This window comes from Chelon labrosus (assembly GCF_963514085.1).
Source record: "Chelon labrosus genome assembly, chromosome: 13".
In the NCBI taxonomy this organism is placed as follows: Eukaryota; Metazoa; Chordata; class Actinopteri; order Mugiliformes; family Mugilidae; genus Chelon; species Chelon labrosus.
In genome coordinates this window covers 12,756,035-12,776,528 of record NC_140346.1, presented here as the reverse complement: position 1 = coordinate 12,776,528, position 20,494 = coordinate 12,756,035, and the positions used below count along the sequence as shown (strand labels likewise).

At 41.0% G+C, this 20,494-nt stretch overlaps 2 protein-coding genes across 3 annotated transcripts in view; both read right to left on the bottom strand.

The window, feature by feature from the left end:
- brip1 (BRCA1 interacting helicase 1) overlaps window positions 1-11,191 on the bottom strand; it is a 36,612-nt gene extending 25,421 nt beyond the window's left edge. The window contains exons 1-7 of the mRNA XM_084558379.1: window positions 10,836-11,191; window positions 10,547-10,657; window positions 9,259-9,370; window positions 8,641-8,913; window positions 6,725-6,870; window positions 6,141-6,278; window positions 372-644 (exon numbers count right to left, since the gene is read on the bottom strand). Of these exons, the coding sequence (XP_084414505.1) occupies window positions 372-644; window positions 6,141-6,278; window positions 6,725-6,870; window positions 8,641-8,913; window positions 9,259-9,370; window positions 10,547-10,639 (1,035 nt within the window). The 5' untranslated portion in view covers window positions 10,640-10,657; window positions 10,836-11,191. The remainder of the gene's footprint in view (window positions 1-371; window positions 645-6,140; window positions 6,279-6,724; window positions 6,871-8,640; window positions 8,914-9,258; window positions 9,371-10,546; window positions 10,658-10,835) is intronic.
- Window positions 11,192-11,366: 175 nt separating this feature from the next.
- LOC311498483 (protein phosphatase 1D-like) lies at window positions 11,367-19,076 on the bottom strand. Of its 2 annotated transcripts, none has more exons than XM_084559101.1 (6): window positions 18,165-19,076; window positions 17,033-17,261; window positions 15,737-15,861; window positions 15,271-15,452; window positions 14,873-15,097; window positions 11,367-14,185 (listed from the first exon to the last, which is right to left on the bottom strand). In XM_084559101.1, the coding sequence occupies exons 1-6, from the start codon at window positions 18,733-18,735 to the stop codon at window positions 13,796-13,798; spliced, it is 1,722 nt and encodes a 573-aa protein (XP_084415227.1). In that variant the 5' UTR covers window positions 18,736-19,076; the 3' UTR covers window positions 11,367-13,795. The 2 variants fall into 2 exon arrangements, with proteins under 2 accessions (XP_084415227.1, XP_084415228.1); XM_084559102.1 differs by having other exon boundaries at window positions 14,927-15,097.
- Between the last annotated feature and the right edge of the window lie 1,418 nt (window positions 19,077-20,494).

Sequence of the window (20,494 nt, the reverse complement as noted above, 5' to 3'; positions counted from 1 at the left end):
AAAAGAGTCTGCTGGACCAACTGTGGATATTGTAGCAGCATAATTGCTGCTCTGAGGCTATACTGTTGGCAGAGTTACTGTAGGTCTGGCCTTAGCAGTTAGCTGTGTTACAGTGTGCTAAAAGACCCCGTAGCTAATTTCTTCTCACATGATGGTGTGAAGTGAGAATGTGTCATGGAAGGGAATACATTTTAATTTTAAAAAACAAGATACGATTTGGCCATTTTTATGTTATAATTTCTCAGCCAGTGTAACATAAATGGAGAAAATTACATTACAATGTGTGGGTTTTCTACTTCAGGCTCAGAAAAGTTCGTTGTGTCAAGAGTGTGTACACAAGAAGAGGCATGTGTATCAGTGTTTATCCTCACATCTTTGGCCTCCAGCAGTTCCTTACAACGTTCGTTGCGATTGGAGTGAGGCGCCACTTCGGGGTGGACACAAGTGTGATCTCGACTGGATAAGATGGTCATCGGCACACCGGAGTAAACGGTGCGCTTCAGCTCGTGGGCGATCTGCGTGATCTGTTTATGTGTGCGAGTGCCAAAGAAGATCTTGGGAACGTTCCTTTTGCCGTCTCTCTCTTTGTCCTTACAGTCGTCTTTGGTTGAAGCGCATGGGCACTGGGAGCACGGTTCAGAAGCCTGGAAGGAGAGAAAAAGAGTTAAATGCTGAAAGGCTCACAGATTGAATTTAAGAGCTCTGTACTTGCTGTTGTCAAGTCCTGGTAAATGTCTGGTATTTCTAAGCAGACAAATCAGTAAATTGTGAACGCAAACAGCATGTTGTTTTGGGGAGGGGTAAACCTTGTGTGCAGAGTAACAGCCAGACCTGGAAGACATAGCAGGGAGTTAAGAAAATTGAGAAAATTGATTGTTTTTTGAAACCATGAGATTTCCAGATTTCAAGGCTGTGAGTTCTGTGACCAAGCCTCTGATCTATATTGATACCTAAAAGGCATACCTTTTATGTTATTATGAAAGAGTATTATGATTAAAACAGCTACCAGCTCAACGCCATTAACCATTGCCTGAATAGGTTTTGTGACAGACTGCTTTGTATACTCTTTAGAAAAACACATGGAGAAACATAAAGAATTTGTATCCATACATCAGATGTCCTGTCACTCTGCACCAGGTGACCTTCTCCGAGTTTGAAAGATGATAGGCCACCATTGTGGTGGCTGAGAAAATCTAGTTACTCCATAATTGGCTGTCCAGTGACGTGGTGGATTCTTTTCTTCCCCTCCGCTTCACAGGCGAAGTGTAGTCGGCAACGCTTATGAAACTGATCCTGCTTATGTGTTGAGCTCTTTTAAGTGGTGTACTCTTTGACCATTCACATACATACATGATCCAATCACTGGTTTCTCAAAACCACGATGGCGTACACTACTACTATGAAATGGTGACTGTACATTAACGGTTAATTCATGGCCATAAAGACTGAAAATCAACCAGTTAATCACAATAACTATTTATAATAAAATGTTTTTAAAACAAAAATTGATCTGATTTTATGCTTTTTGTCAATTTAATGCTGTGAATCCTTGGTCAGGTTTGCTTAATACAATACTGAATTTACGAGGATTTAGACTTCACTGGGTTGAACTACTACAATCATGATCAGTCATTTGGTTTAAATTTTTGTTGATTATTTATTTGACATACTGCAATATACAGCGATCCTGCATAATATTATGACCACCTTCCTATTATTGTGTAGGTCTCCCTTGTGCCTCCAAAACAGTTGTGACTCATCAGAGAATAGACATGGATCTTCTGAGGGTCAGAATGTTGTTAGTGGGGGTCTTTGGGTCCTGTGGGTTGAGGGGAGCGGACTCTGTGGATCATCCCACAGATACTTGATCAGTTTGGGATCTAGTGAATTTGGAGGCCAGGTCAACACCTTTTGCTGTTTTTCATGTTTTTTTTTTTTAGTTGTTCTTAAACCGTTTTTGTGTTTGTGTCTGTGTCAGGCTACATCCTGCTCGGGATGGCTGCTGCCATCAAGGAGTGTCATTGCTATGGGGTGGAGGTGCCTGGTCTGGTCTAGGTAGGTGATACATGTCTAAGTAACATCCACATGAATGCCAGGTCCAAAGGTTTCCCATCAGAACATTCACTTGTCACAAGATCAAGGTCAATGGCTGATCAGTGTAAAATGACATATCCTACATGGCCTACTTCAACTGCAGAGCGAGAAAGATTGTTGCCTCCGATCACGTCTCAAGAAAACCTTCTAAACTGTGTCTCCACTCCAGTCACATTGTTGGAATAAATGACGACGTCAAAGGAGAGAAGACTACCTGTTCATCACTGTCTTCTGATTGGCAATTGGTTGTTGTTCCTCTGTTGTGCCAAAACAGGCAATTTTAGGACTGAGGACATCTACGTTGACATTCTGGCACTCTGAATTGTTACAGGGAACATCATTGGACCAAAATGTCATAACGTGCACAATATCATTTTTCTATGTGGAGTTTGCATGTTCTCCCTGTGTATGCGTGGGTTCTCCCCGGGTACTCCGGCTTCCTCCCACCATCCACATGCTCATTAGGTTAATTGGTGATTCTAAATTGGCCGTAAGTCTGCGTGTGAGTGTGAATGGTTGTCTGTCTCTCTGTGTTAGCCCTGCGATGGACTGGCGACCTGTCCAGGGTGTACCCCCACCTCTCGCCCGATGACAGCTGGGATAGGCTCCAGCAGACCCCCGCGACCCTTAACAGGAATAAGCGGGTATAGAAAATGAATGAACGAATGAATGAATGAATGTGTCCTTCCCTTAAAAAGTGACTGTTTTTTTAGATTACCATTTCTTTGGTTATTATGAATAAAAATACCTAACGAGCCTAAACTAACCAGACAAGCCTTAACATGTTTATTCCTAAATCCTCCACAAATTACCTGAATGATTCCACACAGGAATGAATGGTATGCGATGTCACACATTGGAACTTATCATGGGGATCTGAGGCACTTCTGATGACAGATGAGCGGCTCCAGTTACCCAGCGGCTCAGATTTTCCAAGCATGTTTGTCCATCAAATATTACAATGTGTGATGGAGTGTAGGCCAAAGAGAGCCCTTAGAGAGCTGTCTCTCAGAGTTAAGAGGGATAACGAGCCCTGAGCCCATGTGAAAAATAAACAGAGGTGCTGCAGGGCCCCAACACCAGTTCAGGTTACCTTTCTCCTCTGGAACAGTTACGCTCCACAGCCTGGGCCCTAGGCCCGATCACCTTACCTGCTGCTGCCACATTAAATAGAGCCATCCAAATATCCTGCCCCAAGATGGCCAATAATTACTTATTCATTGGCAGGTGGGGGGAGGAGGGGAGGGCTGGGGCAGTGTAGAAGGGCTTGCTGATGAATAGAGGCCCTTGTCAAAAGCTGCAGCAGGAAACAGCTGACACAAGAGTATCCTTTTACGCGGCTGCCTCCCGAGATGCCGGGACAACAAGGTTTCAAGCCTGGCCCCACAGCCCAGAGCAGACACCCCCTAGAAAGGAATGTAGATAACTGGCAAAGGGGGCAAGCAGGACGCCGGCTGTGCTCGCAACAAGAACATACTGGTCCTCTCGGCACAACAACAACAAAGGGTGTTGCTCCTTGGGCGCTGCTTGTGATGAGAATGCCGTCACTTTCCGTCAGACAACATGTACCATAAAGAAACTACCTTCTGAGCACACTGACAGTGTTACTGATACGCTGTATGGGAGAGGTTTACTCTGGGTTTACTAAGTTTCTTCAGGTGTACTTAGTTTACATAGAGCAGGTATACCCAAGATTCCAAGGTATACCTACACTGCCAGGTGTAAGTGTATGCAGCGGCTAAAGCTTTCTTGAATTGACAGAACAGAGGTCAGTGGTGCTACTGAACACCTCAGAATATTCACAGGTAGGCTTCTGTTGCGATACTCCCTGCCAACACCTGAGAGATGGAAATCTCACACTCCAGGGGGCCAGTCAGAGGGCAGTGAGGGGCCGCAGGCAGTGGATCACTTAGGTATCACTGGCGCCTCTCACTGCACGCCAATTTGCTCCTCATTCCACAGCTTTCGAGGGCTTGGAATTCATTCCAATAAGGGTGGCCTTCAATAGCCAATACCTCGGAAGACATGATACCCAACACCCCCGAAAATGACCACACAGTGCAGGTAGGGGCCCTGGCAAATATCTGGCCTCCAAAGCACCTGTTTATCCCTCGGGCACAGTAACCAGCGGGTGAACCCCATTCAATATTTATCCCCGTGGCTTTCACAGATCAGCGGCCCAGGCGAGGCAAACCCTCTTAATTAAAACTGGAGCTTGCTTCAAAGGGCCCCATTCAGGCCGTCAGTCAGCACTCGCAGGACAAAAGAGCCTGGGTCATGTAGCTGCAGGGAAACCAGAGACGAACGCGCTTTTTCGACTTCACTTTCCCTCCTCTTTTTCCACCTCCCACCATCCCCGGCTCTCAAACCAAGTCACACACCTGTGGCAGGTTAAGATGCAGTTGTGAGTGTTTAAACACTCCTGTGAGCGGTGCACTAGCCTGTGCACGGGTCACTTCAAAATACTCTCAGTTGTGAGTTTATTATTTCTATGAAACTAAACTAATACAACAGCTCTGCAACAGATCTACGACTAAAGCAAATTAAAATTTCAACATTATGTTTTGCTTACCGTTTTATGATTGTTTTGAACACTGTAGTCTGTGGTAGTGTTAAGATTTATTAAGTGAGGTGTGTTTCTAAGGTTTAGGATATGGACAGGGCTCCTATATTTATAACACAGTAAAGCTGATGCAGATGTCATTATGTCGATGGTAAAAAAAAAAAAAAAACGAACTTGTTCTTTGTTCAAGTATGCAGGGATTACCCTCTTCCAATTACCTGCACTTAAGACAAATAGCTGGCCAATACTGACGACTGGTGCTTTTAAGCCGAAAATATATATTCCTAACAAATGGTGGTTCTAATTCTGGATATTATGCATTTTAATATATATTTATTTGTATTGTACTAGCTGTTATATGCCAGGAAAGAGAAGTCGTGGTGAAAAAGCTCATGAATAATTTGCAGATTGACCTCAAAGCAGTGAAAGTGATCACACGATTAAAAATCGTCCCTGAAGCTTTACTGGCTGTACAGTATGTGTAGAATACTTTACACACAGCAATGACGAAACATGAATTAAATGTAATGTTTCTTACAAAGCGTACACAAGTTAGAAACTTTAACTGCGGCCTTTGTTAATTAGGTGGAGTATAGCGCCACCCAGTGGTGATAATGAATAGTGATTCTGAACCTGTTGTGGAAAAAGTCACACTACTCTATTCTCCATGAGGATTAACCATCTACGTATGTTCCTGTTGGTCATTTATCACACTGATAGTGTTGTAAAACAGACGTCTGAAGCACAACTATTAACTGTAATGATGGTTCTGTTATGATCCAAAGTGGAACCAACATCGATCATCAATTAAAAAACTCTCCTCAAATAAAAAACACTGTAACGTGCTGCACATCTTCGCTCCTGTATTTATTGTTTTGTTTCTCTGTTCCATTCTGTCAATGCAGTGTGTTACAGTTCATTTAAAAATAATTTCCGTAATGGCAACACCGCTGGCACGCTGCACGTTCTTCACAGCCAACATTTTGATATGTCATTACAGGAAAAGGTAGAGGTGTAATTAATTACATTATTGATGGCTGCATTACATTAAGGCGTTCAAGTTACAGGGCCTTGATGTTGTGCACGCTGGCTCACAACAAGGTCTTTCGGAAACACTTAAGGAGAGTGTGTGGGATTTAGAAATAAAACACACGCATTCATATCTATTATTATGAGATCATTGCAGGTCAAATAAATTGGGACCAAGTATTCTGGCAGGAGTAGGGTCAGTGTAAGGTAGGCTATACTTGAATGGCCAATAGGCACATCTCCTTATATTGAGTGTATAGCGATTGTACAGTTAATCCATTAAAACAATGCAGCAGTGCGGAACTGATAAGGTCTACAAGAACAGGCATCAGCAGAAAGTTGATTTACACTGGACACAGAAGAGGCGATCCACAGTAACTGGCTGGGATTTAAAGAAATGGACAACAATGCCCCCGTGTGTCGGTAATCGTGTCCTTGTCTGGACAGTACTCACGCAGCATGATGAGGACGAAGCGGCAGCCTCGCTCTTTGTCTCTGCAGTCCAACTCTGAGCAGCCGCTGGCTCATTTTCAAGCTCTGGCTCATCATCGATGAACACGACCCCCTGCTCCAGACGCTGCCTTTTTCGGCTCTGAGGAACAAACACAGACATTGAATCAATGCCTCAAATAAACTCACAGTGACAGAAACATTTTTGGTTTGAAAACTTTTTATGCTACATGATACAGATATCTGGTCCCTGACTGTCTGCACGGTGTTCTTCTTTGTTCTGGTTATTTCAGTAGTAAAAGATTTAAGAATCAAAAAGACAACATGCTCTATGTCTCTCTAGCACTTCACTTCCCACATCCATATGTTGCATATGATTATCCTGTCATAACACAGGAGGATTACATACTGGGTCAGTTATATCTCAGAACCACCGTTATGTTGTGCAACACATTTTGATAGCACTGTGTTGTAACACGTTCTGACTAACAAAGAGGCTTAACAAATCCAGACAATTTTGATGTTCTAATACGTGTAATATTGAGTAATAAACAGTAAAATGAGTGCACAACATGCATCTATGGCTACCTTGTTCTCAGCAGCACGAATGCGCTTCTTGTCCAGCTGGAAGTCGTCATCTTTCCGGCTCTCAGAGCTGAGAGAAGCCTGGAACTTCTCAGACAGACGGGAGGCTAGAGAATGTCTTTTCCGCTGGGACTCTTCTGATAGCGGCGCTGAAACACATCAGGCAGAACACACACTTAAACGCTTGGTTTATATACAACAAAAGAAATAAACACTGGGGAATGCCTTAGCCCTGGGCAGCCCTCAGCCGAGTATTAGCCTGGTTGTGTTAATCAAACGTAACATTCACCGGTTCAGTGGGAATGATTCATGCATGCCCCAGACTGGACGGAGCAAATGCCACTGCACTGACTCTCACAGTGTTTATGCTGTTGTTGTGAGGCAAAAGCAGTTGCAAAACGGTCAGATTGTTTTTATGGAATTGGAGGATGTGTTTAGTCTCTTATTGGTATTTACGGCTATCAGTCAGCTGTTAGCTGTACATATACAGCAAGCTAAAAACATTTGTTGTTATTCATTTGTTTGTTTGGTTAAAAAAAAAGTCTGAAAACATATATTTAGTAGGGCTGTCAAAGTTAACATGCTAATGACGGCCCAACAAGTTTGGGAAATCAATAAATAATTTTACCCTGCAGATGGCAGTAAAAGCCCTGTAGTGTCAAAACTGCCAAAAATCCCTAAAAAAGCAGAAAACGAACAGAAGCAGAAACAAATGAGCAGAACTGGATAAATAATATGGTCTTTTGAACAGGAAGTTCAGCGTCATAGTGCTGCCAGATGGTTCTCTGAATTTATCTGAATGTTCTAACCAAGAAAAAAAAAAAAAAGATATCTGCATTTAGTGTCGATGTGAAAGTTATGAACTGAATGAATAAAGAAGATCAAAATGAATGTTTTGGAAAGGCCAAGTCAAAGTCCTGACTTCAATCCGAAAGACATGTACTGATCAGGGAGCTTTGTAAACAGCGATAAGAGTAAAACTAATTTCAAAGATATTACTTTCAGATACATTAAAAACAGGTACACAAAAAAGATTAATTAATTTTGTGTTTAACACGCGTTAAGTATGGAAATTTTAAGATTGTGATTAAATATTTGAATCTGTTCACAGCCCTATAATATATTCTGTATACACAGACACAACTGCAAGACTGGGGTTAAAGTTAGGCCAAAGCTCACATTTCAGGTCAGAAGGAGAAACACATCTGTATTCACTCATTTTGAAGGACATTGTGCAAGTCCTTTTTTTCCAAAAGTTTGTTGAAGGTATGAAAAAGGTGGTCTGTGTTTTCATTGGCTAGGTAATCAGTTTAGCAGAAATATTGTCTTTTTTCAGAATAAGGGAAAAACCAGGAATATGCTCTGCGTATAAATGTTGTTTTCATTTTTTTTTTTCAGGTTTAACTATTTGTTTAGAATCTGTTTAGATCTGGAATAATATGCAGAACACTGGAAAGGCTGGGCATTTTGATTGGGAGCATCCACCACTAGCTTTTGAGAATGGCAAATATTCACTTCATCAACAACAAATAACCAAATAACAGTGTCACATTTAGTGCTGGAACTGCATTCATTTTCATGATCGATTTGTGTGTCTGCTTGGTTTATAAAAGAAATAGCATACATAAGAGGATGATTCTTTACTTTTAATATTTACACTAAATAGTTACAGATACATCAACCAACATGTGCTGACATAACATACTAGATGGTTTGTTATGCAGAACCATCTGAGATTTTGTCCCTACAAACTTTTGAACAAGGGCAGGCACATATAGATCTTCCAAGAATTCAGTTTCCTCACAAGTAAAAGTAAGCACAGCCACTATTAGAATAAAATAAGACATGCTCAGGCGAAAAAGACAGATACATACAGCATACTTCAACTGCTACTACAAGTAAAACAAAGTATTGCTTACCATGTTCTGGTGCCGGAGGCGAAGGCTGAGCCGTCTCTTTGCAGGGGGACACAGTGAGGTCCACAACGGCAGCACTGACTGTGGCTGTGGCTGTGGCTGTGGCTGTAGCTGTAGCTGTAGCTGTAGCTGTAGCTGTAGCTGTAGCTGAGGTCCTGCTGGCTTTGCTGTGGCACGCGCACTGACAGGAAGCAGAGGCATCTGACTTCTTACAGTCTCCAAAATTTTTATCTGACTGGCTCTTGTCCTCCACAGTGCCTCCTTCTCGCAGTTTAGCTGCACAGAGAAACAGATGTAACTGTGAGTGACAATGTCCCCCAATCAGTACATGGGGGAAAGTAATAATGGTGAAACAACAACAGTAAATCATGTTGAGTATGGCTACAAACATCTGACATCTTTAAGACAAGGAATCTCTTTCTAGAAATTCTTATTATTGAAAGAGTTATCCAGACAAAAACTATATCATCCAGTTTTACATGTGGTAATGTCTGAGTCTGAAAGCTGAATAAAAAATCTGAAAGAAAAATTATGCAGCTGGTGTAAGACAGACTTCTGCAGTAATTAGATTTGACCAAACACTTGTTTTCTGTTACATGATCTCAGTGAAACAAGGCTTACCAAACTGAGCTCGCTGCCAGGCCAGAGCAGAGCAGAGCAGGGCCAAGCTCTTTCCACTTCCTGTGGGACTCTCCAGCAAACAGTGCTGCCCATAGTTCAACCCTCGTACGATCTGCAGACGAGGTATAGACACATTTAGACTGTCAGCTAACTGCAGGTACAATCCAACTCAAAACACAAAAGAGTGTGATTAATAACACAACTACAAAATGTCCAATAAACATTTAGTATTGCCCACAACACACTCCAAAGCTTGTTGTTAATTCCAAAATGCAGCGACATGCAAATGAACTGAAAACTCTCAGTTTCCTACAGGTGTGATTGTGGCTTCAGTCACAAGAAGAACAAGGAGTCCTGCAAAAGAGGGACTGACCCGTACACCCGACCTTGCCAGGACACATCTGTTATTCAAAGGTTTATGACTTTGGTGTTGTTGATGTTTGCCATTCATCAGTTGTGCTGGTGTAAGTTTGTTTTTGTTTTTTGGTGTTTTAACATCCTGGTCACGTGTTTCACTGCCACTTCATCCACTTTAGGTCTATTTAGGTTTTTCTTTTTTATTATTGTGTGAGAAGAGAGAGAAACGTTTTTTCGATTTTTCTGTATGTTGTGAACATATTGAAAAATAAAGAAATCTTGAATCTTGTGACTCCATATAAGCCTTTTGCTTTTTATTAGCTTGTCAGTTTAAATAATCTGACGTATCAGTTAATCTGCAGATTGACAACTTTAATGATATTTACAAATTTTTTTTTTTTTAATTTGAGGTTCTTAAGAGTGTTTTTTATGTACAACTAAGCTACTGTGACCAAGCAATTTCCCTTGTGGATGAATAAAGTTTATCTAAGTCTAAGTTATCTAAGTCCAAGTCTTCTTGGAGTCCCCTGAAAATATTTTCATTGTCATTTGGGTGTTCCTTTATTCGGCTGTGCAGTATCTGCAGCACATGTCGTCACACTGATGAAGAGGTTTTCTTAACGTGCTTGAGTTGTGTCTATATCCACATGTTTTCTTAGGTTGCAGCGCGTTGAGTGCATCTTCACTTTACTGTTGATGCCTAAATCTATTGCATTGTGTTGCATTTCATTCCTGGTCTGCTGGCTACTCCCAGACAGTCTCCAGCCCACCACAATGCTGCACTGCATAGCCTAGTACTACATAGATGGTGAATGGATACTTACTTATTATAAACAGGCTGGTAATTCCTATCATTTATGATGGGTCCACACATGTGACGTGAGTTCACTTAATTAGTTAGTTGTAGTGGCACATGTATTAAGTTACTCACTGAGTTCATCATAGCCAGCTGGGATGGGTAAGCCTTGCAGGGGAAGAAGATCTTCACCCCTCCAATGGTGTACTCTACACGTGATGTAGCCATGGTTCTCCGTCACTGCTTCTAATTAATTAAAACATTAGCAACACGTTATATTGATAAAAGTTCACAGTAACGTGGCTAACGTCCTTATTTACTACAGCAACTCGTTAACTCACATGTTTAAGGTACTGTCACACAGAAATAAGTTTTTTTTTAATAATAAACCAACTGTTTAGTTAACGTTCACGTTGTCACCTACCTCAGGTTAGAAACAGTTACTTGTTAGCTTCTACCAACTAACCATGAAGAGCTAATGCTAACTTTTCTGTCGTTACTGTGATTGGCTGATTACCGGCATCCATATCCCATGCTTAAAATAGTAACGCTGGTCATTAAAATTGTTCTGACATGTAAATAAAAACAAATTAGCTAAAACAAGCTGCGCATTTCCACTCCAACTTCCCTATTATTCGTTCCCGCGATTTTAACATATGGCAAGTTGCCAGCTTTGTTATAGGTAATGACTTCCTACAATGGCTTTCAGAATAAAATCCTCACACTGAAAGACATGGGAATATTAAAAGGACATCTGCTGTACTTTCTTTCGAAACGATTATTCGGACCCGTATTAAGTCAGTAAAATTTCAATTAGTTTGTAATGTTACCAGTACTTACACTGCAACATATACAATAATAAAAACGAATTAACTACATTTCCATGCTTTTATTTTGAATACTTAGCGTGCTCTGTTGGTTTGCAACATTTGTAATTGACTTTTGATAAGCAGTGGAAGTGACGTTAGTAAACATCCGTAAACGTTACGTCCTTAAAGGAACATTTCACTTTTTTTTCACAATACTACAATTTACATGTACCTTTTATTTTGATGGAAGGCTATCGATAGCAAAATGCTAATTACTTGTATTTAATTGAGGATTTTATAATTTCATATTTTGTCGATTTTATAGCTAGACAAAAAAATTTCAGATATATCTTTGGCAAAGTAGCAAAATGATAGAAAAAAACTGATAAAAGCAAAGTTGGCAGCCGCAAATACAAATATGAACACATAAGAATGCCAAGGGTATGAATGAAGTTCAGCATGAAAATGTATAATTAAAAAGTACTGTGAAATGAAAGCGCACAATGAAAACAAACAAACAAAAAATATGTGTTAACATGTCCTCTGCATGAAACCATCGTGGGGTTTTAAGTTTTACATATTTATCAGTTCAAAGCAAAAACCATTAAAAATAAGCTAGAATCAACATGTAAATATTAGTGATACTTTGTGTCAGAGCTTTTTATTTAAATAAGTTCATTTCCAGACAAGCATTTTTCACATTTATACTGTACACATGCACTTTTGCTGTTAGCACAGCAGATGCGACTATTCAACAGGGTAAAGGAGTAGACAAAGATTCATGAGAATTCTCAAAAATAGTATATATAAAAATCCAAACCCATGGATCACAAGCCAGTAACAGAGTGTATTTGCAGAGATAACATGTCAAACAGGAACATTATCATTTCATTAATGTACAATATGTTTGGACCAATTCATTAATGCTACAAATTCCTGTAGAAATTGCACTTAGCTCAGGGAAAATACATCATCATGTAACAAGGGGTTTACAAAGATTGAGACATCTGTCTTTTCTGTGAAATGGTCATACTTTTGCAGGTAATATGCATCATCTGAATCATACACATTTGTAACAAAACCGGAGGCAAAACGGCCGCGTTCTCCAAACGCCACTCAGCTTAATCACGATTCGGTTCTAGCAGGTTTCCATTTTTTTGTCACCTGGCACCCTCCATTTGCAGTGTGTTCATATTGAACTCCAATCATGTTATTCGTCCATAGCTGCATTGTTTTTAAAATAAAACATTTTCCTTCTCAAAGACAATTAAGGTCTTAACAAGTGCAAAAATATTCTCTTAGAAAGTCCATGCAAAGTGGATTTCCTCACAAATGAGCCTTGTGCATACAACAATACAATAGCAGCTGCAGCATGGAGGGACAATGGCTTGTATAAGGAGCCTCTCATTTGGCTTCAACAAAACAGAACCAGCAGTTATTGTCTTGTTGCAAATGGGATAAAACTAGGCGGCAGGAACATACTTGTGATGGAAACATGACGATACAGATACCTCCAGTGCAGCCCAAATGGAAGCATGGTGGCATAAAATAACCATAAACATCGATTGTAAACATCTGATTTTTTTTTTTTTTTGGTCAGAACCAAAGGAAGTCTTTGCTTTCGAGCCACCTGGATGTTCAGCAAACTCAGAAGGAGATCCATCATTTTAGAAACAGTATCAACATCTGCAAAAGCAGAGGGCTGTTGAAAGGCATTCTTGGAAACTTGGAGAAAAATAAAATCACTATCTGACGTAGGGAAGGGAAGCGAAGACACCAAACTGTAATGCTTCGTTACAAAATACAAGAATACTTGAGCAAGTTCAATTATCCCTTAAGAACTTAACCCATTATTAAAAAGCTTGTGTGTGGGGGTTGATGTGTTAAGTCAAATGTTTACTTGCTAAAGGAAAACATGTTACTGACACACATTACATATATTTATATATACACAATGTAGTAGCTTACTGGTTTGTGACTGTAGCAGCACCTTCAGTTTATATTCAAGACACATCTTCAAGGATCAAATAAACTGTTAAGAATAACAATACATAAATATGTTTAAAACCACAGAGTGTGTGCACATAATGTGTTTCAGAGTGAAGAGTTGGAGATGAAAGCTGTGGCGGAGCTAATCTAAAGAGGAATTATTTTTTTTTTTTAAATCACTGTACCTCAAAGGATGAATAAAAAAATAGATATCTGTTTTAAATCAACAGTTTGACTTACTTTCTCAATACCCATCTATAAAATGCATAATATTTACACCAGCGACATTAGTCATACTTGTTTGTTACAACTGTTACCAAAAACAGAGGTGACGTAAGACACACTTCTCAGCATTTCAGGGAGGACACAAAATGAAAATTCATCCAAAAAGATCTGTTCTCAAGTGAGGACTGTACTAGTGCCGAGCATCAACACAAGTCTTCCCACAACCTTTACAGCAAGGCTGCTTTGAGCTGTGACAATGTGCGGACGCGCTGCAAACATGAGGAACAGAAACGCCACTGGAGACGAGGTTGACAGTGGGAGGCAGCAGGTAGGTGTGTGTGAGTGTGTGTGTGCGCGTGTTTCAGCACACACACACTGTGGTCTTGTTATGCTGCTGGAGAATTGGGGAGACGCCGTTAGAGTCCTTCTGATTCTTCTCTGTGTTATGTTGGACCAGCGGCGGCCTGTCAGCAGTCCTGCGTCGGGCTTTCTTTGCCGACTGTCCCGACGGCGGTGATGATGATCCATCTATAGTTCTTTTGCTGCTAGGCGCCCTGCTGCCAACTGTCCTGTCAGTGGGACTAGACGGACTAGGCCGTTCAGCGCTGCTGTTTGAGCAGAGTGAAGTCAGATTAAATGGGTCACACAGGCTCATGTGGTACAGGCTGTTGCTTCCTGATAGTCCGTCCCGTCGTTCCAAGGTAGGGAGAAGCTCGCACATGGCAGAGGGAGAGTCTTCCTCTGGTGGGCGCTGCAGGAAACCAGAATGGGAATTAAAAAAAAAACATGATGAAGTCCAGCTCTTAAACTGTGTATGTGCGTAAAACACCCATAAGTCTCCTGTGACAGCATTTGGACTAATACAGTGAGTTTTTATGGTTGTTTAATTGTGGCCAGAGCTTTTGAGCCATCACTCATCTGTTGTGTTTCAGACAATAACTCAACAAAGACTCCCTAGAGCAAAAGCTAATGGTTATTAAGGCATCGCTGCTTTCCAGTGCATTTGCAAGCTGATAGCAGTTTCCTTCCTTGCATACAGATGTACAAATACACATAGATTTTCATTAACATTACGCTCAGAGTTGGAGTGTGTGGCCTTTTGCAAATAAATAATAGAGCTGCATTTCCACTTGCAATCGTAAAGTTAAATCATACTCAACACTTATTGATTAACGGCAGAATATAGTGAACAACTTTTCTATTTCTTTTGTGATGAATGGTATAATAGTTTTTATATGCCCTAATACAGAAAATAATTAATATATTAGTCAATTCATCAGAAAAATTGGTTACATGCAGCCTTGATTTTCTCCTACTTTAGCTTATGTATTGAAAGCTTCAATGAATTCTGAATTTTCACAACAATAAAAAGGCCTATTCTGTAGTCTTCCGTGTTCTAAGATAAGATAATCCTTTAATTTACCCCACAGTGGGATACCTGAAGGAGAGGAGTGTTTGCACGGGATAAGGAGGTGGGAGGACACTGGGACACCTTGGCTAGGTCGAGCAGCACCTCCTCGTGGTGCAAGGTGTCCTGCGGCGTCCCAGGCTCCTGCAGGGCGATCACGATGGCGCTGGTGTTGTCAGCACGCAACATCCTCTGACGCCACCTAAGGAGGGCATGGCTGACCAGCTGCCTGGCGCTCGATACCCCACATGGTGCCTGCAGCACAGAAAGCACTTATTAAACTGTACACATCACTTATTACTCACGTATCATTAAAGGGCCTTTTGATCGTGTTCTACCACAGGCAGCCTACTACCTACACATGAAGAGAAATAAGCCATCCATCTTTGTTGGTCTAAAGTGACAACCACTGAAGAATAACCACTCACCATTTCCTCGTCGTTGTTCTGACACATGGAGATGGCCTCTTGAGGTGGCACCATATTCCACAGACCATCACTGGCCAGGATGATGTAGCGATGTTTTCTGGGGTCGAGGATCAGCACACTTGTGTCTGGCTCAGGGGAAACCACAAACTCCCCGCTGTAGAAGTCATAGCTCCACAGATCGCCTGTTGCAGAGAAGAAAAACTTTCCTCAAGGAACTACTACGGAAGTCACATTTTTTTTAATCATACTTTTTCTCACCTAAAGATTCTGCACTGAAGCCTCAATCTACAAATTAGTTGACTATACAGTTGTCCATTATTCAAGTAAACCACATTCTCGTCCCTTTTTAGGCCCTGAGTGCATTTTATATGTGAGAATCCTTCAGTAATATTACACTAGTCATCTGCATGTACTGCCTTCCTAACAGGCTATTCACTGTGATAACTGTGACGGCTGTTTTCCAAACCTAGAGCTCGAGCAACTGCCAAGAACGGTATCTGGTCAATCACGGTGCTCCGACGGACCGGACCGTTGTGGCTGAGCCTTGGCCTCTTCCAGACCACCCGGTTCACGCCAGACTTCTTGATCACACTGTTAGCAGACAGAAGAGGGGAGAGGGAGTAAAACTGCAATTTATATCCAGCAAAGTCAGTTTTAGACATGAAGGTTGGGCTTCGACAACAAGGATTATGCACAGCTGCCAGTTCATTCAGAGTTTACTACAGAAGAAAATATTAAAATCCTAAATTGTAAAACTGAAAAAGGAGATTTTATTTTTGGTCATGTGGCCCAGCCCTACTTGTGAAAGAAAATAAAAAAAGTCGCCCCACCTAACCATAACTAGTAACTGCAATGAATATGGTTCCAGTGATTACATAAACATGTGGCAGAGTGACAACATGAATAAATGACATCTTGTTCTATGATATGCAGTTAACCTGGATTGCACCCACAACTCCTCCTGATATCTGTGGAGTTTAACCTTTCATGCAAAGACAGTCAATAGTTTATCATCTTATCATTAGACATGCCACAGACCACATAAACGACATCATTCCTTGGGACAGATAACATTTTGATTTGCTAATGTGCAAAAGAGATGCTCTTCAGTTTGTAGACAGAGGGTGTGTGGGTGCTGACTAGGGTTTGTATTGTTCCTAGAAATATCATCGGGTTAATCCTAAATTTCCAGCATCTAGTACTTACAACTTTAACTTAGGGTCATCAGCATTTTAAATCACATCTCCCAACATTCAGGTGGTGCATTAACCCCACTCAGACTTCACAGGTGTCCTACCCTGACATGTACCTATTAACTTACTGAGTGTCCAGGTAAGAAAATGATTAAATATTTTAGTCCTATTCCACAAATTGCATTCTAGCTACGTGTGTAAAATCATTAATACAGTTGTCACAATGATTTTACACAATTATTACCTGATCCTGTGGCTGACAACCAACCATGCTACTAATATTATGCTAAAGGGATTAATATAATCTTCATGAAAGTGAACATTATTTGCCTTTGCGCCACCACAAGCTAAGTCAACCTTAGTTGGTTGATTAAAACAAGTCATTTTTTCCACACACTGGCCCCGAGTTTGATCTTCTCTGCCTTCTAGTGTTTTGGGACATGCTATCAATGCTACGAAATACACAGCAATCCTTCAGCAAAGCATCGTTAATTAATTAAAGTGGTTTGTTTAACGTGTTTACATATAACTTGTTCGATTGACAGAATCTGTGGTGGGTTGTTGCTTACCTTCCTCCCAGACCTTCAATGCGTTCCCTCTCTCTGGGCAGCTCAGGCTTGTGGTCTTGTGTGACTTCCACAGCTCTGATGAACGGGATTGAGGGGTCATCCTGGACCCCCAGAACCACCGCAGAGTCACCAACGTGGGCCACGTACATGCGGTTTCCTCTGAGGACAACTACACTGGCCGTGGTGCCAGATGTACTAGGAAGGCCTGTGAGGGTTTTTGGCCATTCAGCTGAGGAGATGGAAGAAAGAAGGTTTATTGCCAACCGTCTACTGCTAACAGCCTGCTTATGACATATTACAAAAGCAAAACGACTAGCAGAAAACAAGTGCCTCTAAAATGATCTTGTGCTCATATATTGCTTATCTCAAACGAGATCTTTATTTGATGTAGCATATACTGAGAGAATGATGAGAACATGATGGCACGCATGTCAGCTCATATCTGTCCCCGAGCAGTCTTTGTACTGTAAGCAAAGTCGGACATGCGCCGTTCAGAAACTCGCTGAGATCAGCTGTGACCAGCTGGGAAACAGCTGACATGCCTCGGCAAGTCTAGTCACCAGACACCTGAGTAGACGGCCGGCGTCTGTGAGCCATAGTCACCATTAACTCAGATACTGTTTAGTTTTATTGGCTAATAAGTACATTTATGGATATGGTAAAAAAAAAATATATATATATATAAATAGTGAGACCAAGAGCACAAATGAAAGTGAAATATTCAGAATTGGTCTGAATTGGTCCGCTGTAGCAGGCTTTGTCTGTAGTGAAGTGGCTATGGCTAACTTTGCTAGCTCCGTTGCTGGAAGAAAGGCTCGGATCATTCGGCATTTAATTAAGTAGCGACGGAAACAAATACTTAATAATATTGTATTTTGCATTGTGTGTGCATTTTTTAAAAGTTGAGCCGCTATGTAGCCGAGGGAAGTCGCTTTACTGAGTCCAAAGAAGCTTCTAGTAAATACGGCCATCATACGAGCTACATTAACAGGTAAAAACTCAGAGGGAGTAGGCCATGTATTGTCTTATTTGGAGGTTTTGAGTTAATTATATTCAAGCTGAGGGACGGGAACACATGTGGCAACATACTGACAGCTGATAAACACACTTGATAAGGTGTTGGAGAACTTACGTAGCTTTTTCCACATAGCATGGTGGCAGGCTACAAATCCTTTCCGTATAGCAGAGCAGACCTCCCGGTCACAGTCTGACCAGAACCCCCTCTGCTTCTTCATGAACTCCCACAAATATTCTCGTGCGAACTGCGCAGCCTCGCGACCCCCGTGACCGTCGAACACCGCGAAGAACGCCACGGAACGGCGGGAACGAGTCGCGGTGCTCGGCTTCTCGAGCGACGGGCTCTGACCTCCCGGTAAAGGAGATCCTTCTGATACATTTAGGCCTTCCTTTGGTTCGGGTTCACATGATGTACTCGAAACCTTAGGGGACTCCACGGTTTCACCATTCCAGTCTGGATGCGCGTCCCGGTCCAGAGGACTGATCGTACAGTCTGCCCCACTGCCCTCCTCCGGCTCGCCCGACGTCGGCTCGTCTTCACCCGGCTCGGGCTCTACTATGACCTCGGTCACATCTTCCATATATTTTCTGCCGCCTTGGTCGGTAAACACACTCACTCGAATCAATAATGTTTCTTCCATTGCTCCAGAAATAGGACACCTCCAACGTTTCGGTATTGTTAGCATATAAAAACAACAGGACAATTTGTAGCAACGTCCTGCCTTTGTTTATGTTCGAGCGTAGTAGGCATGCTCCAACGCGTTGACGTCAGAGCCGTCCTTCTTCTACTGCGTAGATATGGCGACGTAAACGCATGTGTTGCCCCCTAGAGGTTGGTGTCGCACCCAAGAAAAAAACTTGTGTAAAATGCTAATGAGCAGTGCAGCATAAAATTCCAGTATTGCACACACGGACGTATACAAACATCAGCGTATGTTATATATGCAGTCGGCTCCAAATGTCTGAGACCACAAACTGCGGAATTTAGAAACATTTAGAAGAAGTTATAAGGTGTTATTAAAGAAGACATATTTCAAATTCTCTAGTCAAGTCAAGTCACTTTTATTTATATAGCACACTTAAACGCAATGTAATTGACCCAAGGTGCTCACAGAAATAAAATATATACAGTAATAAAAACAAAAATATAAATGACAAAAAAAGTAAATAAAACATAAATAAATGGAAATACAAAATAATAATAATAATAATAATAATAATAATAATAAACAGATTATGATTGTAGATAAAAGAACATATGGTTACTGAAACTAATACTACTAGAGAAAGATGTACAGTAAAGTTAAAGATGCCAGTTAATATAATACTGAAAAGAAATAGAAATAAGGGTTAGGGTTAGGGTTAAGACGTGTTTGTATAGGGTAAATCAACCTGCAGACATTTTCACTTAAATATGGTTGTGTCTAAGGCTTCCAGGAAAACGTTGCTGACTGAGTATCGGAAAAACATGGAAAATATGCCATCAGAATGAAGCGAACATGTGGACGTCAGATTGTTGCCTGTTGAATGTTTGAAGGTGGGGTAGTGTGTGGAGACCTTTGTGGAAGACTCCCAGCAGCAAAACTTTCTAAACTCCTTTTCAGGAGGGACAAAACATAACATAATTTCATAGATGGGTGAAAAAAAATCATGTTCAGAAATGAGTCCAAGCGTAGTGGTGACTGGAGGATGTATGTGTGGAGAAGAACAGGATAATACCACAGTGTATCAAACACACAAATGCACTTAGCCCAACATTCCTGACATCACTACAAAATGTTTTGGAAAGTCATCAGATCATTCTGGTATAACACGAGTTATCAAGTGAACAAAACGATCCATGCAGTTTGGGCGCTGCTGTCATTAAGTCAAAAGGACGGCCGTCGTGTAAACGTTTTTTCAGATAGTCAACCTTTCATTCAAATCCGTAAACTGGTATTATACTTCATAATGAAATCAGAATCTTCATATGAGGTTTCAGACTTTTGATATAAATAAATTTTCAGTTTATTACAAAATATTTTTTGATGTAGTACTCGGATTCCATCTCATCACACTTAAATGTAATGTGTGAGTCCATAGACTGACACATTTTATCACATCAAATAAATCCTGTGGGAATATCAACGTTTTGTTTTTTTGTTTTTGTTTTTTTACAAATAAACAAAACTAATATACAATCAGAAAGCAGGAAGTTTTGTGTGTTAATTATGTTCCTGTGTAAATGTACTTTTTAAAGCAAATCTCTTCATATGGTTGAAATCGGTATCCACCACAACCCCACAAAAAATGACAAACACTGGATCAACACGACTATGCACTAGGCTACTAAAAATAAAACTTTTTCTGTTTTATATCGACTGCACAATTACGCCATTACGTCATCGCCTGTGAGCGCGTGCGTCGGGACGGGGGCACGGAACTGCTGTAGGGTCGACGTATAAT